The sequence below is a fragment of the Callionymus lyra genome, chromosome 13 (genome assembly GCF_982586985.1).
Source record: "Callionymus lyra chromosome 13, fCalLyr1.hap1.1, whole genome shotgun sequence".
Taxonomy (NCBI): domain Eukaryota; kingdom Metazoa; phylum Chordata; class Actinopteri; order Syngnathiformes; family Callionymidae; genus Callionymus; species Callionymus lyra.
In genome coordinates this window covers 25441142-25466948 of record NC_141830.1, presented here as the reverse complement: position 1 = coordinate 25466948, position 25807 = coordinate 25441142, and the positions used below count along the sequence as shown (strand labels likewise).

The window sequence follows — 25807 nt, the reverse complement described above, 5'->3', positions numbered from 1 at the left end:
TACCAGAAATACTCTGTGTAAACAAAAAAAAACATCCATATGTACGACTTTAAAATATTTACCACTTGAAAACTATGTTGACAAATTATTTTCTTAGATACTAGTATTGGATTACGTTTTTTATTTTTTATTGAGATTAATTTACTTTGTTTCTGAACTCTTGAATACTCACAGATTGATTTTGTGTAAACAGAAATTCATGGATATGTATGAATGCAAAATATTTACTCATACTTAAACATATTAAAACTAGGTTACCACTGACAATCCAATACTTGTATCTAAGAAAATACAAGAAGTTTTTGTTTTTAAATGTCTTTATTGACATTAATATATCTCTTAAATACGTACCAATTGACTTTGTGTAAACAAAACTTCATCGAGACCAGTAGTTATGCAACGAGAAGAGAGCTCGCCAAGATGGTTTTGAGTCGTTCGAGTCTCTTGATTTAAATTTCCATTTCATCTCCAAGTTTGACCCGAGTCTTCATCTGGATTCTTCGCTGTTGACACCATTAAAAATAGCATCACTGGGAATTTAATCAACCCAGAAGTGACGGGAGCAGGAAGTCCATGTGTTCAACACATTTAGAGCCCAGACAGAAATCAATTTGTAAAAGAAAAAAAAAAGGTGATGTAGGTCAAAGAGAAGAACGTATGGACCAATTTAAAATGGTCTCCAGAACAACCGAAATAACAAACAAAGTAAGGGTTTAATGAGCCGAGCCGGGCCGTCATTTAAGGCCTCTTAAAGCATCAGTAGCCGATTTCATCCATTTCCTAAACCAAGGCTTCCCTGCGATCGGCTGTTAAAGGCTGATGTCGGTTCTCACCTGGGTTCCTTTGTTCTCCTGCCAGCTTTACGGCTACATGGAAAGCGAGCCGCTCACCCTGCAGCTGTTCATCGGCACCGCAGACGACCGCCTCCTGCGACCACATGCCTTCTACCAGGTTCACCGCATCACAGGCAAGACCGTCTCCACCGCCAGCCATGAAGTCATGCAGACCAACACCAAGATCCTGGAGATCCCGCTCCTGCCTGAGAACAACATGCGAGCCATGTGAGTGAGAAACATCCATCTTTGCTTTTTTTTCCACTATTTCACCAGACTCTGCGCTTGGTTTAGAAAATACACACAAATCACCTTTCGCGTCGCTCAACACTTTGCAAATGACACACGTGATGAAAGGCAGTAAACATGGCGACACATTTCTGTGAAAGTCATTACAACAAAAAAATGAAAGTATGACTGAGAGTTGGTTATTGAACCCTCACAGGTAAGAAAACCTTTTCTTCTTCCATGAAGAACCTTCTTTATTCCATCCTACAACGGAGTAGAATGTTTTTGAGTATTTGTGTTTAAAATCCAGGAAATCAAACTTATTCCCTTCTGAACCCTAAACGTTTAGCCAAGTTTGTACTAGGTGTTAGCATCGGCAAGAATCTGGTTCACGATAGGTGCAACGATGAAATATATTGAGATATATTGCGATACTGTAGTAACAGGGATATATATGTAGTATTGTCCAGTACTTGACTCTGGTGTTGTAGAATTTACAGACCACATGACTCTTGACGAAGTCGTACCTGCTTTCATATTTTTTCAAACCAAAATGTGTCCAAACATCAACTTTAAAAGCAGCTGTATCTTCTCGTCCTCAGTCATTGTCCGGATCTCGCATGATTTTAAGTTTCCTTTAGCCGCAGAGCGGAAGTTTCATTTCAACACCAAATTGAACACTGTGAATATTTGCAAGTTAATTCTAAATTAGAATAAAAAAAAATAAAAAAAAGTTTTATGAAACTATGAATTATAAACAATCTATGGTAACACATAAATTATGACTTACAAGCGAAAAATGAAAACATAATTTTTAATTATAGTTTTGTCATATATCGATACATTATCGTGAAAAGAATAATCAATCAATCAATCCTTTCTATCAGCTCTCGTTTGGACAAACTCTCACGTTAGAATCATGTATTTTTTGATGGCAACAGAAGGAAAAATATAATAAATAATGTACTTCAATTTACAAAATGTGTTGCTCATGCTTTTGTGCTCAATTAATCTTAATAATTGTACTGTCTTTTCAAACCTTTCCCAGATGAAAAGGTGAAGCAAAGTTATTTTCGTAGAGATTAAGTTATTTAAAAACTGCTTTTATTTACTGCAGTATTTTTTGGGTTAAAAACAATGAAATGTATCAATAAATATTAAAATAAAATTGAAGAAAACTTGGATCTAAGGCCAATTTTTCTAGGCCGAATGCAAGATCGAGCCTGGGCCGTCCCGACATTCCCCCTTCAGACGTGCGCTGATCCAAAGGGGTTGCACTCAGCAGCAGGTCCAGGCAGCAGCTCCCGTCCTGGGGCTTTTTTTTCAGAAACTGTGGTCAAGAATATATTGGACTCTGGCCCAGGACAGAGTTTTATGGCTATAACTGCTGTAGCCGTAAACTGGTTACATAAGCCACTGCATCTCACATCTCCATCTTCACAACTTTAAAAAACGCTTTTATCATGAACAATAATTAATTTGACTCAGAAGGTGGAGTTCTATACAAACTCTGATTAATAAATTTTGTTTTTTTTTAAACTTGTCTTCTCATTCTGCTTTTGTGTTTCTGTTTAACTTCAGAATCTTTAACAAAAGTTTTGCGAAACTGCATAATACTGCTAATAATATTTGATGTGCTACTAAAGCTCTTTTATGGTTTATAGTTCAACAAAATTGGTAAATTTGTAAAAAAAAAAAAAAAAGTTTTTTAATTTTATTCACAATTAACATGCAAATATACACAGCGTTTGTTCATGTTTTTGTTGCAATTCAATTTCTGACCGTTAGATGGCAGCAGTCATTACAACCTCCGCAGCTAATGGAACATTGACCCCGCAAGATTTCGGTGATGATTGAGGACTAGAGGATACAGTGACTCCAGCAGCTTTTAAAGCTGATGTCTGGACATATTTTGGTTTGAAACTTTGTCAAGAGTCATGTGGTCTGTAAATACTGCAACACCAGAGTCAAGTACTGGACAATAGTATACATATATACTTGTTACTACACTATCACAACACCAAAGTCAAGTACTGGACAATACTACACATATATACTTGTTACTACACTATCACAACACCAGAGTCAAGTAGTCGACAATACTACACATATATCCTTGGTACTACACTATCACAACACCAGAGTCAAGTACTCGACAATACAATACATATATTCCCGTTACTGCAGTATCACTATATTTCGCATAATTGCCCCCTGTATCGTATCAACACATTCTTACTAATAGACGCCTCTAGTTATGACGACGATGTATCGTTAAAGTGTATTCCGGCAACAACCAACCAGAGCCAAGACAAAATTAGTTGCAGCTTTGGCTAAGTGTGAACTTTTGTCTTTGATAAAAAGTTGACATATTGGGTAGATAAAAAAAACTGCTTCCATTTCTCTGTCATGCTGGGAATCATTTGTTCACTGTGTGCGACGCTGGAAGTCATGAAGCGACAGTTTTCGGTCTGTATTTCTTCTTCCGAAAATCAGTTTCAGACGCGCAGAGCAATTATATTCCAATCATGTTATTCCGTGGAACATTTGAAACATATTAAAGTCATTTTAGAATACTTTGAAGATGCGGAGGACAATTGAACGTGACATTTCTATGGTAGAGCCCGAACAGCCACACGCAACATGAATATGAATGGATGAGTGAATAAAATAAATCTTCAACTTATCGTGCAAAGCTATTAAGAAGTGTTATTACAGGCCAGACATCATTTTTCTCCTACAGTTGCACGGAGCAGATTCAAAGGGAAAAAGTGACTCAAATAAAAGTTGACATTTGCCATGTTCCAGGAACCGTGCCCAAAAATCTACCATGCTAAATAGTTTAAATGCCAAATCATTCTCACATTTAACTCTCCTTGAGCTCTACCCGTCCAGTTTTATTTCAAATCATAAAATGCCAAAATGTAAATTTTTCTCAATTGCAAAGAAAGAAAAAAAACCTTGTACCTCACCTTCCATATGGTAAAATAAATGGACAAAGTGGGTCGTCATGTGGCAACAATTAGCCGTTTTAATAATGAGTGAAATGAAGTAACTATAGTTTGGTGAGCTCTCTGGGGTTGAGACAAGAAGCTTTCCCGGTAAAACCACGTAAGATTTAATCATAGTTTTTTTGGACCATAGCAATTTTTACCACACAATTTATTTTTTTGTGTGTGTATTTTAATGAGTAACTCTGTCCACAGACATCATTGCTAAAGGTTTCTCAAGATAATTGGATCACGTAGTATATGATTAAATGTGCCTCCTGTCCCGGAATCCCTCAACTGATGCTGTATCTACAATGAAATCAGATTTTGAAAAATTAATCTGTTTCACTGTTTCATGAAGCTTCATCAACACATCACTAACATTTAGTGGACTCTGAAGATAATGACACTGTTTCATGAAGCTTCATCAACACATCACTACCATCTAGTGGACTCTGAAGATAATGACACTGTTTCATGAAGCTTCATCAACACATCACTAACATTTAGTGGACTCTGAAGATAATGACACTGTTTCATGAAGCTTCATCAACACATCACTACCATCTAGTGGACTCTGAAGATAATGACACTGTTTCATGAAGCTTCATCAAAACATCACTACCATCTAGTGGACTCTGAAGATAATGACACTGTTTCATGAAGCTTCTTCAGACCATGACTAATGATGAGGTTAAATTCTACTGCAGTGTTATTCCACTATTTCACATTCTACTCTAATAATACCATTGGTCAATTTATCTTCCCAGACAAGTTTGTGGTCACAATATTTAAATATTCTTCTTTCAATTACACACTTCATCATGCTAACTTGTAACCCAAAGATCAGGAGCCCACACTTGCTAGTAGCCTGGTCCTTCAAGTGGACCTCAAAAAAATCGTTTCGTTCAAGATTACTACAGGGAATACTGGCAGGAGTCAGAGCCGAGCTCATGAATTGATGTATAAAATGAAACATTTTAAATTAACCATTAATTACTTGGTTTAGAAGACTAATGCTTTTCGAATCTATCTAATCCACATCAGTCCGTCACAAATTCCTGAACTAAAAAGAGCATCTTATCTGATACTTGTGCCGTTTCTCTCTGTCACAGAATCGATTGCGCGGGTATCCTAAAGCTCCGCAACTCCGACATCGAGCTTCGCAAAGGAGAGACGGACATCGGTCGTAAGAACACGAGGGTCAGGCTGGTGTTCCGGGTTCACATCAACCAACCCAACGGCAGAACGGTGTCGCTACAGGCCGCTTCCAACCCCATCGAATGCTGTAAGTGTCGCACTAACTGACGCAAAACCTTCTCCAAAGATCATTGAATCCATTGTTGTCCAATAATACCAGCCGTGAACGTGCACGAAAACTCAACCAAGCTAACCTTGTCATCATGCTTAATCCAATGCCAGGTACACATGTTATCTATTTTACTTCATGTTTTATGACCGGTTGCACGAGTTATTGTGGTAAGCCTGCTCCATTAGCACAGTTTTCCCTACCGAAGATCTTTTGCCAGTTGAACTGAATGAGTACATTGAAAGAAACTCAGGTGTTGTTTACAGCCATGGAAGCCAATTTAGTGAGTTTTTTTATGACCCAGGGTAGGTGTTAATCCAGAACATCATTATCTGGAAGGCTAATGCTTAAAATGGATAATAAGGTCTTTCCTGTGATTAAAGATTTAAGATTCGCTTGTTTTTTTCACTCAAGTTCTAAGATGTTTGTCACTCTCTTGAGGTCTTTTAAAATAATATATACAGTATATACTGTGAGCATCATGGACCTGCTCTGTGTGTGTGTCCAGCCCGAGCACGACTCTTTGTGCTTTGTATTAAACTGTATCTGTTTTCACTCATAGCCCAGCGCTCGGCCCAGGAGCTCCCCTTGGTAGAGAAGCAGAGCATGGACAGTTATTCCACCACAGGAGGCAAGATGATGCTCTTGAGTGGACTCAACTTCCTCCCGGACTCAAAGGTGGTGTTTGTGGAGAAGGCCCAGGGTAAGGACTTGACCCTAATCACACGCTCTCAATTTACTTCCTTCAAATTGGTCCCCCCTCTACCCCGGCGCATGACATTTCCTCTCCCCGTCCTCCCGTCAAAACACAAGCGGCTCTTGCCAGAGAAGAACATGTGTTGTGCATTAGTTTAACTATATTTTTAACCGAAGCTTATTTACATTTGCAGAAGTTTCCATTGCCCGTCCACTTGCCACAAGTTAAGGAATGAATCACAACAAGGCTGTGTGTAACGTCTTTTCACTCTTGACATTTAACCCTCCTGCCTCACTCTGCTACCTTCTTTTCAACACGTCCTAGTAGATTCATCTGTGGCTGTGAGTCATGGTGCTGAGCTGGTTTCATTTATGTTCTTTTGAGTGTATTTGTTTCCGTTTTATGATGAAAAATACAAGTGAGCTTATGCTTGTAGTGCAGCCATACATGCTTGACATTTTGGAATAACTTTTTTACTTTTGTAATTTTTATTAATGAACTGATCAACTTACTGTAGACAGAGGCGAAGCTAGCGGGAGTAGGATTTCAAAGTATTTAGCTTAGGCCTCCAGAAAAATGGACACCGTATTTTTCAGAATACAACGCACACTTAACTCTATCAGGCTCTGTAGTATTACTCAGTGAGACTCTGTAGTATTACTCTGTGAGGCTCTGTAGTATTACTCTATGAGGCTCAGTAGTATTACTCAGTGGGGCTCTGTATTATTACTCTGTGGGGCTCTGTATTATTGCTCTGTGAGGCTCTGTAGTATTACTCAGGGAGGCTCTGTAGTATTAATGAGGAAGGCTCTGTAGTATTGCTTAGTGAGGCTCAGTAGTTTTACTCTGTGGTGCTCTGTAGTATTACTCTGTGAGGCTCTGTAGTATTACTCTGTGAGGCTCAGTAGTATTACTCTGTGCGGCTCTGTAGTATTACTCTGTGAGGCTCTGTAGTATTACTCTGTGAGGCTCCGTAGTATTACTCTGTGCGGCTCTGTAGTATTACTCTGTGAGGCTCTGTAGTATTACTCTGTGAAGCTCTGTAGTATTACTCTGTGAGGCTCAGTAGTATTACTCTGCGGGGCTCTGTAGTATTACTCCGTGAGAGTCTGTAGTATTACTCTGTGAGGCTCAGTAGTATTACTCTGTGAGGCTCGGTAGTATATATATAATAAAATCTAAATTCTTCATTGAACAAATATCCAGTCATTATCGGCTCCAGGTCCTTCACTTAAGTAAATGCAGTGAGATATAATGGAAAAGATAGAATCTCTCGACCCTGCATGACAGCTGAGTGTGTGTGGAGGTGAAGGATGGCGTGAAGGAGGCAGATGAACTTGGTTAGAGGGGGTCTCCCCCTGTCTTAACGGAAAGAGGGTTCCCCCTCGAGAGGAAAGCCCATACGCAACACCCTGCATGTCATCTGAGCCGCGTGACCCCACACAAGTTTTATTTCCTCTCTTCCACTGGCGCTCTCTCTTCCTTTTTCAATCCTTCCTCCGATTCTCATTTTTCATCGCTGACCTCTTACTCTGTTTTACTTCTGTGTGGAGTACCTGTAAAAGACATTATCTCCACGAGTGAGATTCCTAAGGTTAGCCTGCCTTGCGTTTCTATCTCCTTGGTGGTCGAGAAGATCTGCCCAGTACTTTGTGTGCTTTTATATCCACTTTAATGACCCAAGGATTCTTGGTACTAGAAAATATTGATACAGCGATATATCACAATCTTTCTTCCACAATTCCAATTAAATCATTATCATAGTTCCTTTATGGTTTACAGTTTACACGTGAATATTCACTGCATTTGTTCATGTTTGTGTTGCAATTAAACTTCTTACCTCTAGATGGCAGCAGTCATTATGCCCTCTGCAGCTAAAGAAACAGTGAGATCCTGGCGATGACTGAATGAAATCATATTTTGCTTTGAAAACAAATGAAAGCAGTTACTACTTCGTCAAGAGTCATGTGGTAAATTCTACAACACCAGAGTCAAGTACTGGACAATACTACACAAATATCCTTGTTACGACACTATCACAACACCAGAGTCAAGTACTCGACAATACTACACATGCATCCTTGTTCCTACAGTATCACAATATATTTTATCGTTGCCCCTATTTCGTGATACGTATAGTGTCTCCAGAATCCTGCCAATACACACACCTAAATACAGCAGTTTGTTAAAGTATTTATACTTTCAAATATAGTTCCTTGGCTGATTTTTATCCTTGTCCTTTGGTTATATATTGAACTATAGACTAAAAAATGTATTTCATTATTGAGGTATAAAAATCATTTACATTATAATCACAGGGCTATTTTAAAAGGTATTTTTCTTGGAGGACATGAAATTAAACTCCACTGTTGCTGCCATGAAAAGTTACAGTGCCATCATCTTTTTTAATAAACGTCTACTTCGTTACATAAACACGAGTTATATAAACATAATGTCCTCCCTGCCTGTCTTTCGCAGCCTCATTTCTTCTTCACACTCCATGTTGTTTTACTTGTCTCTACGCCCATGAGATTTCTCCGGTATCAAATGAACCCGGCACTGAAGCTACCGTTGGAGACCTTGTTGTGCCTTGAAAAATAATTACTCGTGCTTTCCAAGTGCCACGTTCGTCCTCGCCGCTCCACTCCGCCAGACACAGGATAAACTGATGCAAACTCACGGCGCGTGTGTTTGATGTTGTGTACTTGTGTGCGCTCACTATTGCCGCACGCCTCGGGCCCTGTTTGCCTTATTCAAGGAGGAAGTGTTTTTAGTGAGTCATCCATGAGGGATTCCCTGTAGACGAGCGAAGCACAAAAGACAAGAGGCTTGATGGAGACAAGAGGGAAATGGGAGGAAGATGAGAGGCATTAAGGACTGGGCTTCCTTCAAAAACCCTTCTTAATATCTTTAGTAATGAGACATCAAAATCATTTCCGCCCTGATGTTGATGCTCGTTTCATTATCGAACAAACCCCATTATTTGTCTTTCATGGCTCTACCTGACGGGGGTCCCAGCGGGACCGATTCATTTAAGGACACACTGCAAGATTGAACAGAAACTCTCAAATCTCTTTTTGAATCCACTGCCTCGAGGGGAGTTTGTGTGCTCGTTAGTGAATTCATGACAACTTTCTTCAAACTTTCCTTTTAAAAAAGGTCCAGGATTTCCCTCTACGTTACAGGCTGTAGGTGAAATTAGATGACGTGATGTTCAATGCAAAGACAAAGGAATTAAACTGACATAACAATGTTAAAATAACCTGAAATATTCACATTCTTATTGTGACTGAAAGCTTTGAACAGGGAACAATCCAAGCGATATGTCTCAAACTCAACCCTACTGTTAATGAAATAAGGTTTAATTAAGATCAACAATGTCAATGACAGCGTCAAAACAGAATCCAACCACTTCCTCCAGTTCATTTTCTAAAGGCTAATTCTAGCTTCTCATAACCATAAATATGATATATTCTTGGCCAATCAAGCTGTTTGAGTCATCCTTAGCAATTTATCTTTTTTCATACAGTAGATAAAAATCTGAAAAAAAGCTTGAACTAAAAATATATATAGAAACTGTTTCCTTCAACTGAGAAAAATCTCTAAACTTAGGAAAATGTTGTCGGAACATGATCTGGAGCTTGTAATCCATGCGTTTGTTTCTTCTCGTCTGGACTAGTGTAACAGTTTGTTTTCATGTCTTAACAAGAAGGATCTGTCTCGTCTGCAGTTGATTCAGAACTCTGCAGCGAGAATTCTGACCCGCTCAAGTAGAAGAACTCACATTTCTCCGATCCTTAAAACTCTTCACTGGCTTCCAGTTTCTTTCAGGATCAACTTTAAAATTCTGGTTCTTACTTTCAGATCTATTCACGGTCAGGCTCCTCCTTACATCACTGATCTGATCCAGCCTTACACCCCAGCTCGGGCTCTGAGGTCTGTGGATCAGAATCTACTTATGGTTCCACGCACACGGCTCAGGACCAGAGGAGAGAAATCTTTTCAGGCTGTTGCTCCTAAGCTTTGGAACGATCTTCCTCTCTCTTTGCGTTTGATGGATCTACTGACTCCTTTAAGAAACATCTTAAGACGTTTCTATTTGTTCAGGCTTTTCCTTGAATTTCTCGAACTCCTGTGTTGTTCTCAGTATTATCTTGATCTTTAAAGTATGTACTTTTTTGAGTATTATTTTGATTGTTTAAGCGCTTTGTGACCCTGGTCTCGAAAAGCGCTATATAAATAAATATATAAATATATAGTGGCAGGTTATGTAGTTTCATGACATTTATAAAATCTGTTTAATTTGCAAAACAAAGATTTTATATTGTGATCTATTTTTTTTGGGCTTTAAACATGCATATCAGTTTGTCTGCAGGACACATAATATTACTTTGTAGAGGCAACATTTGGTTACTGAATCTTGATTTAACAACATTTCTTGGCTATGAATATGTCAGAGTACAGCTTGGAATCCTGCTACTGAACTGGGATCTCTGATATGGGAATATTGATATGGGTTGGGTTAGGGTTTTGATTACATTAAAAATAAAAATTTTATGTCAAAATCAAAATAACATTTTTATGTCAAAATCAAAATAACATTTTTATGTCAAAATCAAAATGACATTTTGATGTAATCCGAATAGAATTAGAATTAGAGATTGTCCTGGTAGAATTTCCATTTGTCCTAGTAGAGATTGTAATTCACTAGTAGAATCTGGAATCCTCCTAGGACATATTGGAATTCCAATATTCAGATCCCAGTTCAGTAGTCCAATCTCTACTCTCTACTAGTACTAGCAGGATTCCAGTAGGAATCCTGTAGGATCTGAAATCTTACTAGTACTAGTAGAGAGTAGGATTCCAATCTGTACTGTGACAAATGTATTTAGTGAAGCTGTTAAGTATCTCCGATTTACTCTAAAAGATATCGACACTTGTTCGTGGTAAAGATTTTTTTTAATAGTTTTTTGATCAAATATCTATGAATATATTGTATACAGTTCAATGGAAACCAACTCAACAATTGCATTGTTGTCTGTTCTGAGAGAACTCCATGTGCCAACGCTTCAGTCGAATTTCCAATTGGAAAATATGTGCCGATCGTTCAAGTCAATCCCAAGCCAGTCCCTTGGCTCGCGAAAAGAAAGAAATGCCGGGCACACCTATTGCCGTTTGTGCCCTGGCTTGCCCTGGCGTCCGTGGATCCATGCGAGTGGCAGGCGCTGGAGAAACAGACCCAGACGAGGGAAGCTGACGCTTCTTGTCTGGAGGGAGGAGAGGGAATTCCCTGGTGAGCGGGATGGCTTCTACATCTGGTCGAACTTGGAGCAGTGCCCACGAGCAACACTAGGCTGGACTGCAGCTCAGAGATGTTTGGTCTGATCACAATTGTCATCTGGATGAGTTGAAACGATGGGACAGTGAGAGGCAACAATACTCTTCAGGTACTTTAACGGTTAAAAAAATAGGATATTTTTTCACTGCAAGGAATTCAGGCAGCTGGACTTCATTGTTTAATTTAATCCTAGTTTTTTTTCTTTTGGTTAATAACTCAGACAAGTCTAAACGTCAGATGAATTGGCTGACACATTTTCCTTTGGGGGGAAAGTCTAGACTGCCCTTGAGCTTTGTGGACGACATTAAAGTGCTTCGCAAACTTGTAGAAACAGAGGTCAGAACACACTCCCCGTGCTTGAAGACACAATCTCATGCTGGATGATGAGTAAACGCGGATCATCTTTCACATCCTAACCAGCCGTCCTCCCAATAACACATTTAAAACCCATTGAAAAGAATCCTTTCGCCGTCACTTTCAATTGCCAGAGCTTGCACAGAGACAACACCACACAGGTTTGATAAAAGGATAGATTCCAAGTCTGCTGGAACCTCAACAGATCTCAGCCACGGGTCAAGTCACGCACTCACACTCACTCCAGTACACACCAACTATTACCACTTTCTTTGCTGTAGAGAGAATTGACAGGATAACGAGTGCATTAAAACTTCTTTGTAAGTATATTTCAATTTCATGTGTCGGAAATTAGTAAGTATTATGAATTATCAGCATTGGGAAAAGTAGTTCTCAATTTGCTCAAATGGAAAGATATCGGTAGCATCAGAATATTGAATTTGCTTTAAATTTGTTTATATTGAAATTTTTTTTTTTCTTAGTATTTAAATTTCTTTTGGTTGAAACATTTAATGAAATACCTTCTTGATATAAAGGTTGAATGTGTTTTTGTTGAATACCTAAATTGAGTAATTTGTAAAATAAATGGTTTAATTGAATTGAATTTTTTAAAAAATCAAAGATTTCCAATTGAATGGGTGGTATATTTTACATAGAGTTTGATATTCAATAAAATATATTAAAATCAATTAAAAAAAAAAAAAAAGTTTTGATCCAGGAGCTTGGTACTCTTTTGGTATTGTCAGTTTTTTAGCATCTAATTTTGTTTTTGTCGAATAATTTATTTAAATAACTTCTTTATTAAAAGGTTGAAATGTTTAATGAAAATGTTAATCCAATACTTAAAGTAAATTATTTGCAATATTTAAATAAACCTATTCAAAATGAATAGGTTTATTTTATAATTAGAGTTTGATGTTAAAGAAAATGTTTAATAAATAATACATTTAAAAACTTCTATATTAAAGGTTGATTTTGTTTTAATGCAATACTCAAAGTCCATTATTTGTATATTCAACGGTTTAATCAAATGTTGAAAAAATTAAAAACCTATTCAAAATTAATGGATTTTTATTTTATATATAGAGTTTGATGTTAAAAAAGATTTAAACATTTTTGATCAAGCAGCTCAGTATTCGTTTGGTATTGTCAGGTGGGAAAGTCTCAATATTTGAAATAATCTATTCAACCTTCAATATTCTGATGGCACTGATCCACTTCCATACTCCGGCAGCATCATCAAAGTCTATTGAACAGAGTTAAAGTAGCAAAATAAACCTTTAATACTGGTAGATGAGAAATATTAAATGGTATCTTCAGCAACATTCAGGTCATTCTCACTTAAGAGCTCCATCGTTTCATTATTCTTTGTAGTTGTCGCTTGATTTGAAGTATTTGTACATTTCTTATTCAATTTGTCCAAAGATAGAAAACTGAAGCGTGGCTTGAGTCGTGTGTTTGGGTGGATGCTGCTTGATGAAGCTGGTGTTGTGGAAAAAGCAGATGGAAGATAAATTAAAAAACGAGATCATCAGTCGTACATAATCATCGCTCAAATACGATGAAACTATCAAAGTTCGTATCAAGCGAAGCGAGGACTGAAGTTTGAAAAACATGTTTACTAGTGGAAGGATTGAAGTGTTAGGTTTCCCTGTTGGACCTCCTCCCAGAGCGTAGGAGGGTGAGATTCCCTCTTGGATCCGGAGACGTAACACAAGGAATGCTCATCTCTGGCTCGCTGACCTGATCCCTCCGTGCTCACTTTAATTACAGCAGCATATTATCATCATCATCATCGTTTGCATCATGAGATCTCTCTGTCGTTTCATCATCCTTCCATACTTGAGAGACGACAGAAACCAAGGTATTCTCTCTGTACATTTCTCATATGTCACTCTTATTTCCCTCAGTCCACGTCAACTCTCTTATCTGATGATTTCCACGTCTGCTTTTCTCCCTTCACTTTGAGGAAAAGAATATCCGGCGACGTATTTTTCGACCACAAACTCCCATTTACACAGAATAATCTGCCGGCCTGACGTGGTTTTTTTCCCCCCTGACGTAAAAAACATACTTTACTATAAATACGTGGGAAAAGATACGATTAAGGTTACATGTAAAAATGTTTTTTGTTCTGTACGGAACTAATGAGTGACAAAGGCAATGAACTGGAAATTATTTTTTTGGTTTTATTTCCTGTAAGAAGCTCGGAGCGTAAATTTACCAAAGCTTAAAAAAACATATGATTCGTTCTATGTCCAATTTTTATTTTGTTAGAATTAAAATAAAAATTGGTGTAGTTCATGAACCGGTATTGGAGTAAAGGTATCTCAGTATCAGTACCATTATCGAAAATGTTCGAACAATACCCAGCCCCTGATACACTATATAGTGATACTGTAGTATTGTGGAGTACTTGACTCTGGTGTTGTGATAGTGTGGTAACAAGGATATATGTGTAGTATTGTGGAGTACTTGACTCTGGTGTTGTGATAGTGTAGTAACAAGGATATACAGGTATGTGTAGTATTGTGGAGTACTTGACTCTTGTGTTGTGATAGTGTAGTAACAAGTATATATGTGTAGTATTGTCCAGTACTTGACTCTGGTGTTGTGATAGTGTAGTAACAAGTATATATGTGTAGTATTGTCGAGTACTTGACTCTGGTGTTGTGATAGTGTAGTAACAAGGATATATGTGTAGTATTGTCGAGTACTTGACTCTTGTGTTGTGATAGTGTAGTAACAAGTATATATGTGTAGTATTGTCGAGTACTTGACTCTGGTGTTGTGATAGTGTAGTAACAAGGATATACAGGTATGTGTAGTATTGTCGAGTACTTGACTCTTGTGTTGTGATAGTGTAGTAACAAGTATATATGTGTAGTATTGTCGAGTACTTGACTCTTGTGTTGTGATAGTGTAGTAACAAGTATATATGTGTAGTATTGTCCAGTACTTGACTCTGGTGTTGTGATAGTGTAGTAACAAGTATCTATGTGTAGTATTGTCGAGTACTTGACTCTGGTGTTGTGATAGTGTAGTAACAAGTATTTATGTGTAGTATTGTCCAGTACTTGACTCTGGTGTTGTGATAGTGTAGTAACAAGTATATATGTGTAGTATTGTCGAGTACTTGACTCTGGTGTTGTGATAGTGTAGTAACAAGTATATATGTGTAGTATTGTCGAGTACTTGACTCTGGTGTTGTGATAGTGTAGTAACAAGTATATATGTGTAGTATTGTTGAGTACTTGACTCTGGTGTTGTAGAATTTACAGACCACATGACTCTTGACAAAGTCGTATCTGATTTCATTTGTTTTCAAACCAAAATATGTCCAAACATCAGCTTTAAAAGCTGCTGGACTCACTGTATCCTCTGGTACTCATCATCACCCAATTCTTCCTTTAGCTGCTGAGGCCGAAAGTTTATTTAAAGTTGAATTCATCTATATGTGCACGTTACTTGTAAATAACAAATTCCATTATTGATAGACTTTAAGAATAAACAACAAACCAATAATTGCAATAAAACATTAATTTTGAAAGCCAAAAAGAAAAATGTATATGTATATATATATATATATATATATATACATAATGTATATATTTTATTTTATATTATATTCAATATATATATATATATATATACTGTGCTATTGAATATCCATAAGGTATCGTAATAAATGAAAACATTTGCATCTTTAGGTGTTTTGATATTTCCTTACATCTAATATATAATAAAGTATTTTCCATCAAATGATCCATGAATTAAGGATTATTCCAAATATATTCCAGAGTAAACAACGAAACAGTATCTTCGCCTGAAAGCCTTCGCTTCACAAGCTACTTCTCAGCATCACCTTCTATTTCTGGAGCAGCTTTAATGACTCACTTAATGAACAAATAAAAGAAGAAAGAAAACTGTGGTCATAACGGATGGCCCTCAGAGTCACCAGTCTGTTGGTGAAGGTGTGGCAGGAGCTCACGAAGCTCAAGCAGAAGAATGCGACGGAGCTTCTGCAGGCGAGGAACAGCTGTGGAATCTCACTGGCCTTTTATTGCGAGGGAACCCTCAGCACGAGCAGATGAAAGGCACCTGTTGAAAACGTCAGGGAGCTGTTTGTGCAAACATATTACTTTGAAAAATAATGTATTTGCAAATGATTAAACACGGTTTAATGCTAATGTTTTTAAAGCTCTTCTTCCTACAATAATTCTGGGGAGATATGATCTCGAACACTGCTTCTATTTTTGGTTTTCCACTGGATGAACCACTTTGTTTGTCACACAAGAATAGTTCAATAATACTAGTTTAATCTAGTTACGAAACACAGACAAGAAGCTGAAGGTGTCAAAGGTATAAAAACACATTATTATTGTGAGCTCTGATCTAAGTCATTGTGAAACGTTTCAACTCCTTCCACGTTGACCTTCAGGTTCATTCATCAACTCACACCTAGAAACTTCATTCAACTTTAAAACCACTTTTGTCTACTTACTACTAGTAATACTACTCCTTCTGTTAGTTATTCTACTTCTACTTCTACTAGTTTTTCTACTATTACTTCTACTACTAATTCCACTTATACTTGTACTACTAATTATTAATAATCCTACTAATGCTTTTACTAATTATACTTCTACTACTACTTGTAGGACGACTTCTACTACTTATTATTCTACTGGGTACTACCACTTCTTCTACTACTTCTACTATTAATTCTACTACTTCTTCTACTCCCACTACTAATTCTAATACTTCTACTACTACTTCTACTACTTATTATTGTACTAGGTACTACTAATTCTACTTCTACTACTACTTCTTATCTACTGCTACTTCTATTTCTACTGCTACTTCTATTTCTACTACTATTTCTACTTTTAATTCTACTACTACTTCTACTCCAACTGCTAATTCTACTTCTACTCCCAATACTTCTTCTACTGCTCCTACTTTCTCTACTACTACTACTACTACTTCTACTCCAACTACTAATTCTACTACTTCCTCTATTACTTCTACTCACACTTCTTGTACTTATACTACTAATTATTCTACAACTTCTACTTCTTCTAGTTCTACTACAAATTCTACGAATACTACTTTTTTCTCCTTCTTTCTTCTTTTTCTTCTTCTCAACCTTTTTCATTTTATTTCTACATTTTCACAACAGTCTTTTTCTTTTATTCCATCATTTCAAATGTTTCCACACATTTTCACTTTGAATACTAATTCAATACTTTCAAGAATATCAGTTTATAGATTCAGCAGATTCAACATTCACACTGCATTTTCGTCTGAAAATGCACATTTTCTGGTTAACATCTATTTGTTCTTTGCCTGTATAGGGATCACAAATAAATAGACATAGATGATGATCCTCAGTTGAGCTGTAGACAAAACTTAAGGTTAATTTTCTGCTGTGTTTTGTCTTTCCAGACGGTCATCATCTGTGGGAGACGGAAGCCAAAGTGGACAAGGACTCCGTCAAATGTGTAAGTGCACGTCTGTCGCTCGTCTTCGCTCCCTCGACGCTTGAACGTCACCTGAAATGATGTAACCTCTGCTAAGACGTTGCAGATTGCAAAATAGGAAAATTACGATTAGCACACGCAATCCTGAACGGAATTTTCTCATAATCTTTTTTTTTTTTTTTTTTCTACGGAAGATACGCATGAGCGGCTAGATTAAGAAATAAGCAGGAGCACATGTGGTCGGCGTCGCACTCTCACGCCACGGCAAGCATGATGTCGCGGCGTGGTGGCGACTTGAAAAACACCTCGTCCGGGCCGAGAGCCAGCGAGTCCCGGATTAGTGGCTCGTACCTGTCGCTATGAAGAGCGTGTATAATGAGAAAATAAACGAGGCCGCCTTCAGACGCTCGCTCACACGTCCACGTCATGAGAAGCACAGCAACAGGCGTTTTTTCATCAGGAGAAGAAAAGAGAATGTTGTTCTACATGTCACGCTCCAGCTCTGGAGTTCATCGGCTTCTCCTCGAGCTTGGTTGCACTCAGGTATTGGACTTGCGAGGACCTGCTCTCGATGCGTGATGACAGTATGTTTTGAATTGCGGATGCCTTTCATCAGCAGTGGCTCATCCCCCTAAAACTCCCCCCTTTATTTTTGGGTAAACTACTCAAGACAATCTTAAATAAACAGCTGTATTTGCAGACGTGGGCTGGTGTTTTTCCTCCTGCTGCTGCTGTTATTTCAATCAGCTTCAATGAGTCGCTTGCATCATGAGAGTCGACGTGGACCCGGGCGTCTAATTGGTCTGGAGGGCTGGCTCGTGTGTCGCGAACGCTGGAAAAACTAGCGAGCAAGTGTTGGCCTGGGGTGTGGTGGCCGGGGTTAGAGCTTGGATGATAAACAAACACTCTCAGGTGTTTATTTGTGGACCCGAGTATTAAGGAGCCAATCAGTGTCGTTTTTTTTGGGCTGGTGTTCTTTCGACTCTCCTGGCAGTTGCCCGCCAGACTCGAACCCAGAACCACCCTGGGGCTGCTGCTCGTCTGCATCTGTATTTATTGCTGCTTAGACTTTGTTAGCTTTCACTGGAGAGAACCATGTGATTTCACACACACCGTTTGCATGCTCGACCACCTGCATACCTGGTCTTCATCTGGACAGCAGACCCGCACTGAGCACCTTCAACCACAGAGCAGAGAACAGCTTCTGTTTTTAAAAACACACACAAGGGTTCAAGAACATCAGGCAGTTTTACTTGGTGTCATTGTCTGGATTCAGATGAAATCTATAAAACTATATAATATAAATTATAAAGATCTCTTGAGTCTTCTCTCGCAGTGCTACAGGAGTCCTTCAGAGATGTTCTTGGACACTAAATGAACTGATCCATTGTAGGCTCATTTTCTTAGTCTCATTTAAAGGATAGTTTTTTAACCAATTTAGAGCTCTGAAGCTCAAATAATAATACAGTTACAACCCTTTAAGAGTCTCAAATCCTCCAACATTTTTGGCTTTCTTTGAGCACTTAGATCCGAATTCTATGGCGGAAGCTGCTGTCGTGGTCGGTCGGAAAATTCTAGTAATTCTACTTCTACAACTAATTCCATTTATACTTGTACTACTAATTACTACTAACTAACAACTACTGCTTTTACCAATTATACTTCTACTACAACTTCTACAACTAAATCTACTAGTTATTTTACTTCTACTACTAATTATTCTACTACTTTTACAACAAATTCTACTTTTTTATTCTTTTTCATTTTCTTCTTTTTCTTCTTCTCAACCTTTTTCACTTTATTTCGACATCAGTTTTTCTTCTTTATGCCATCATTTCAACCCTTAGATTACGAAATCTATGGCGGAAGCTGCTGTTGTGGTCGGCTAAAAAAACAACGCTAACTCCCATTTAAGTCCATGCAAGCATGTTAAAAGGATAATAAAAAAAATGTTAAACTAAATTTTAAAATTAATAAAAAAATGATTTTAGAACATTTCTCACGGCTTTGTATCTTTTAAAAAGACCTGGGGCTACACAGGATACTTAAGCCAGTAAAATATATTAAAATTCATGAACAGAAAAGCTGTAAATTCAAATCACCTGAAATTCTAGATTTTTCTGCCCCTCAGCTCTATCGACAAATATTGATTATTATAATGATCATTTTAAAATGTTTCACTTAGTTTAAAGGTCTCATCTGTATTAAATAAATATTACAAAATACTCAATAATTAAATACTTGAATTAATAAGTAAAATAAAACCTCATTGATTATCACATTTTCAATTTAAAAGAGCTTTTACTGCCAATTTCAGAATTTAATGTTTTTGAAGAATTGTTCAGGATCCACAGAAACCTTGAAGTGATTAACAAACGTCTCAATACGGTAAGAGATGTGTTTTAAAATAACATATATTGCCTCACTTTTCAGAATTCCATTTTCGTGGAGATCCCGCCGTACCGGAACCAGAGAATATCCAGCCCGGTCCACGTCAACTTCTACGTCTGCAACGGCAAGAGGAAGAGGAGCCAGTACCAGCGCTTCACCTTCCTGCCTCTCAATGGTAACTATATACTTTAATATCACCTAAAAACAACCGTTACACTGGACGCATCACATCGTCGGCCACGACCTGTCGACAAAGCGAGGCTCACGCGTCGGTTATTGACGGCAGCGTCGCTGAAGCGAGTGAGCGAGAGCAGAAGATGTGAGGTGTGTTTATTCAGCGCTGAGGCCACGTTCCCCAGCGATGAGGTCTTACCATCTGAGTGACAAGAGCCTCCGAGCGCTGTTGACGTAGAGAAGTGCACCCCCCCCCCCCCCACCGACCCCCCCCCACCGACCCTGATGACCTGGTTCCTCCCCCCCACCCCCTCCTCGATCACACAATGCTCACACCTTGATTCAGGCGCACAAACACTCTCTCGCTCCGTCATGTATCAACCTGAAAATCCCAGGAATACTTTCTCCGAGCCTGACGTGCCCCCCCCCCCCCCCCCCCCGGCCCTCGTGTTTGGAGATAGCTTTCATGTTGGAATTGTAAGAATGCGTCGTGGAGGTTAAGAGAAGCGTTCAAGCTAAGAAACGACGTTCTGTGCCGTCGACTTTCCACAAAAGACCCTCTGTGTGAGCTAATGTACAGTAGGTTTGCATCAGGCGTCTGTAAACAGTTTCAGCAACAACATTTTTTTTTTGGTTGTGGCTCTTAATTGGTCGTCTTACATCTCAGAGTGAGTTCATAAAGATGGCCGCCGCTGTGTAGTTTGACCCAGTGATGATCCAGTGCTGTGTCTCAAATCACATACTTCTCTGGTTAGTATGCATCAGGATAGTGTACGTACTAACTAGTAACTAATTCTCCACAGATAGTATGTCTCTAATCAAACACTGCTGCTATGCACTAACAGGAAATGACGCGACACCTGCTTCTTCTACTACTATTTAACGATGATTTCATCCAGCTGTAGGAACACTATCGCCACCCGCTAGCAGCACATTTGGTTTGGATCAAGAAATATGACAAATTAAATATTCACAAGATATTTACGTCGGTATCAGCAGCGAAGACATGTCACAATATCTAATAAGGGGCCACATCATACACTGGGACTGTTGTGAGGGGCCAAAATAAAGAAACAATGAATATGACAGGAGAAAAGAAAGAATGTTGTAAGCAGGTGTAATGTCAGTTTAAAATAGCTAAAATGGATATTTGACTTGGTATAAAAAAAACCTTGTATAAAGGGAAAATATGGTTTAGTAGTGAAGTTAAAATAAATAATTGTTAATTTGCCAGTTATATATATATCTTTTTAGTGAAAACTATTCGTTAAAATTTTCTTTCAATTCATGCTGAATGATGAGAAATACTCACAAAAGTGACATATGAAAAGTAGAAAGTGAAGTCCTAAAACTAAGTTAAATAAGTTGAAAAAAGAAAAAGGTCATGTGTCTGAAAAGATTCTACAGTTTCTACAGATTTGCTCTGACATCATAAGATCAGTCAGAGTCTCCTCGTGTCATCCCGAAACTTTGTTCTCGATCCTTTGAAACAAACTTGGAAACGAACGTGATTCTTTCAAACTCTTGATCGTGAAGCCTGATGTTCAGCCAGTTCCTCGACTTCCACAGCCTGCAACTCCATCTTATCACGTTTATATTTACAGCGCAGCAAGATTTCAGATGATGCTCTTCTAGGAAATAGAGCAAGGCCCTATTTGGAAATCTCAGGTGCATTGTGGGTAAAGAGAAGAAAACAGTGGCCTTATATAGCTGATTCTTTTTACACAGTGCCGTGTACTGACATAGAAATCACACAATCACAATGCATTTCCTTGAGCATAAAGAGTCAAATTAAAAGTAATTTTATTCCTTGTTTTGCTGCCAAGTCGTTGCTTCATGGACCACACGAGCAGGACCGACTTAATGGAGCATAATTAACCGTCAACAGATATCGTGCTCAGGACTATCAGAGGTCAAGTATGGTTTCAAAGACACAGACACATCTATGAAACTCTCGCTAGTTCTCATTTGTATGCCTTGAAAATAAAATGAAAATAACCATCATTTCTTAAAGACTTCCACTTATAATATGACCTGCTAAACATACTTTCCAACCTCATATATATATAAATATATATTGAAGAATTATGAAGAGCCACTGTATATTTACACTGAAACATTCTGTAAAAACACTTAAATACACATTTAATAGTTTGGTCTTTTAAAATACTTATTTTAAATAAAATAAAATAAATTATTATAGCAAATGTTGGTCATTAAATTGGACAAAAACAAAAGCAAATTTGGGGAAAAGTGTTGATACAACTTGAATGTATTTCTGGTTCTTCCAAAAATAAAAAAAATAGTTGAGTCAAGCTGTTGCCGACTTTTATCTACAACTACTTATTTAGTTTACTTGCTTAATAAATTTAGCGCAAAATATAATTTAAAGATGAACCAGTAGAATACAAAGACAACCAGTAAAGACAAGCTCAATTTAACGATATTGAAAAATCAAACTGTTGGAAGTCAAGCATCGTAAGTTAATCCACAGGAATTCAGAGACACTTGAAGCCGATAATGAGCGTCAACAGGCCGCGGTGCTGATGCATGCTGGGCGACCGTGTTTCAATAGAGAGTACAAAGAATGAGGAAATCCTCGTGAAGCTGTTTGCTCTTGAGGGTTTCAAGTTGTCAACACACTTTCTTTCCTGTATGAAAAGAGCTCTTCCGGCCTGCTGTCCCACTTAAAGCACAGTTGTGGTCTCTGACGTTCTTTAGAAAGAACATTTCTTTCACACTCTGGTGTCTGCTCGTCTAAAAAAAGAACCAGAGCTTTAAAATAGGTTGGAGGGATGAGACAAACACACTCTGGGCCACAGATGTTAGTCAAAACCACTTTTACTTTCCATTCAGGTCGTCTGCACACCTTGTTTTCTTTCACTGCCGACTCATCGCAGCTGTTGTGTCTTAGTGTAATTCTTGAAACATTCCATTGTTCATCACATTTTTTCCTCACTCAGAGGTGAGTGAGGATGTTTATTAGTTGATGAAGCTTCGTGAAACAGTGTCATGTTGTTCAGAGGTCAGTAGGTGGCACTATCACTTTTAAAATTATGTTTCATTAGAACATGTGTTGTTCAAAACAAAGGAAAATAGTGCAGAGATGCCATCTATTGGACTCTGAAGATAATGACACTGTTTCATGAAGCTTCATCAACACATCACTACCATCCAGTGGACTCTGAAGATAATGACACTTTTTCATGAAGCTTCAACAACACATGACTACCATCTAGTGGACTCCGAAGATAATGACACTGTTTCATGAGCTTCATCAACACATCACTACCATCCAGTGGACTCTGAAGATAATGACACTGTTTCATGAAGCTTCATCAACACATTACTACCATCTAGTGGACTCTGAACATAATGACACTGTTTCATGTAGCTTCATCAACACATCAGTACCATCTAGTGGACTCTGAAGATAATGACACTGTTTCATGAAGCTTCATCAACACATCACTACTATTTAGAGGAAACTTTCTAGATAAGACAATTTTATTGTTCTTGCTGTACTTGATTCCCCTGGTCTAGAAATGCACTCACAAATATAACTTACTTACAGTCCAGCTCAGACTTTGGCAATTTTATTTGTATGCATTACTGTATGTAAAATACAACTTGCTTAAGTTATGTTTTAAGTACTTTTTGTCTTTTCCATTCTCTTGCCTCTCAATATGCGTGAATAAATTATTATAATCAGAAAGTTATTTTATATCCGTTTTATGAAAGGTTTATAAATATTTCATTGGCATAGTAAGGTTTGTTTGTTTTCTACTCATTTCTTTATGCCTTGTTTTTCCATCATATTTTGGCTTGACGGCCCCTAACAAAAGTCACAGCATATAATGTGGCCCCTGAGGAAATGTAATGGTCTAGCTAGAGTCCAAGTATCAAGGGACGGTTCTAGCTCTCCTGTATAATTTTTTTAATAATTTGATTGAAAAAAGTCGATGTGGTCCGGTTTAAATTATCAGCAGAAGTTCAAGTGTATTGGATTCCCAGAATGGGCAAGGAATAGAACCGTATACTTTATGCTGACTTTGCAATAAAACAATCGACAGCATGAATTCCAGATTGACTTTTCCCCAAACTTAATCGAGCTTACTGGATATTTTTATCAACCACATTACAGAGAAAACAACAACAGAAATGTGTTGGCCTTGACCAAGTTTAGCACTTCTTAGAAGCTCGTATTTTTACAGGCAGTTTGGAGATTCTTTTGTTACATCAAAGCTATTTTTATCCCAAACCAGTGGCGGCCCATGCGTTGGTTTGTGGTTTAAGTTGGAGAGAAGCGAGTCAGAAACACGTTCTGTGACACATCGGGGAAAGTTAATGAAGCACACATTGTTCTTTTTCCTCAATGTTTATACGTTCACGTCTTTTCCCGAAATGATTCGTCAAAAGACCAGACGCTCTCTATCATGTCTCAACACCGAAAGGCCACAAAACGCACCCAGACGTCGTCCGCTGTGGGATATGATGATACACCAGGTGCCACCATATGCTCTATGTTTAAAGAAACAGGTTTCATAAAAAAAACACAGATATTCAGACACGAAGAACACTAATGGCTGAAGACAAGACACTAATGATCCTTTTCCAGTAACCACCATCCTACATGTTCTCATCCTTACTCAGCTGCTACCCAGACAAAGTTGCACTCCGACGGTCATTCCTTTTTTTTTTCTGGAAACAAGCTCAATAAAATACCCAGATCATGCTTGATCAGTTTAATACACAGAGACAGAGCGAATCTGCCAAAGACTGAGACAAAACCATGTGCATGGCATCAACCGTCTGTGGTTTGAAGGAAATATTAGCCGGCGAGATTCAGCACAGCTTGAAGAGTCTGGTTTCGTAGAAAAGATACTGCTCTTAAGATTGATACGTTTGTACCACTTTAGTTTTATTTGTTTTAATGTTCACTTCTCCAATATTTTACTTGGCTTTTTGTAGCTTGAAATTGGTCTTTTCTTTGTCAGGAAACATTTCTTATTCCAAAGTAATGTGATTGTTATTCACATTATTAAGTCATTTAAGTTCATCAAGAATATTAGCCTTTTTTTGGTGCATCACTTTCAACGAGTCACATCTACGGTATATGCTAGAATCATTATGGTAGTAGTAGTACATGAATATTAGTTAAAGAATACTGTTGGTTTCTTTATTGTTCAGCAAATGCTTACACAAGAAAAAATGACTTACTTACTTACTTACTTACATGTGTAGCGGGATGCAAGACCAATCATTTTTGAGCCACAACCACACGTTTTATTCAGAAAATTATTCTTAAATAGTTCCACAGTTTACTGGATTATGGGTGTTAGCCTTGCTAGTCCTATCCTGAATGATATCTCTTAACATCTAACACTGTCCACATATAAAGGTTCAGTGGTGGGTAAAAATGAATTAAATGACTACTTATCATAGTCATGCATTTGTTTTTGGGATATGACGTCCATCCGTGAAGACTTTCAGGACAAGAAAGCGATTTGTTGATTGACTCTAGAAGAAGACTGCAGCATATATTTTATGGTTGCTCCCCAGGCTGGGACGAGGCCATCATAGAGTCTCACTAGAAGAGTTCCCCAGATGCAGGCTCTGGTCCCGGGGCGCTAATGGCAGACACCGTTGACGTAAATGCTATTACCCTCAGCGCAAACAAACTCGTAATGTAAATGACAATCAGTATGTGACACACTTTGGTTTCGTGCATTAGCCTTTTACTGTTGCTGAAAGGTTGTATTGTGTAACAGCATGGATTTTACACACACTTCATTTTTATACCAACATCTGTGTGCCTTTGGGTAAATGTCACTGGGCGAGTTGGGCCAAAAGCTCTAAATGGTTGGCATCGTACGCTCACCACACCCATAAACACATATTAACAATGGTTAGAAATAGAAACAGGGAGTCCATTGTGACGAAAAATGTTGGCAAAGCTTTTGGGTATCTTAAGACAACCCTGTTAGTTACTCGCTGGCACAGTTTGTAT

At 38.1% G+C, this 25807-nt stretch overlaps 1 protein-coding gene across 3 annotated transcripts in view; it reads left to right on the top strand.

Annotated features, from left to right (window-relative positions):
• The window catches only part of LOC148067916 (nuclear factor of activated T-cells, cytoplasmic 1-like), a 63295-nt gene that overhangs the window by 16443 nt on the left and 21045 nt on the right, over nt 1-25807 (top strand). For all 3 annotated transcript variants that reach the window (XM_087805887.1, XM_087805885.1, XM_087805886.1), the window contains exons 4-8: nt 859-1061; nt 5167-5339; nt 5923-6063; nt 17198-17253; nt 19666-19798. In XM_087805887.1, coding sequence (XP_087662013.1) covers nt 859-1061; nt 5167-5339; nt 5923-6063; nt 17198-17253; nt 19666-19798 — 706 coding nt within the window. The remainder of the gene's footprint in view (nt 1-858; nt 1062-5166; nt 5340-5922; nt 6064-17197; nt 17254-19665; nt 19799-25807) is intronic.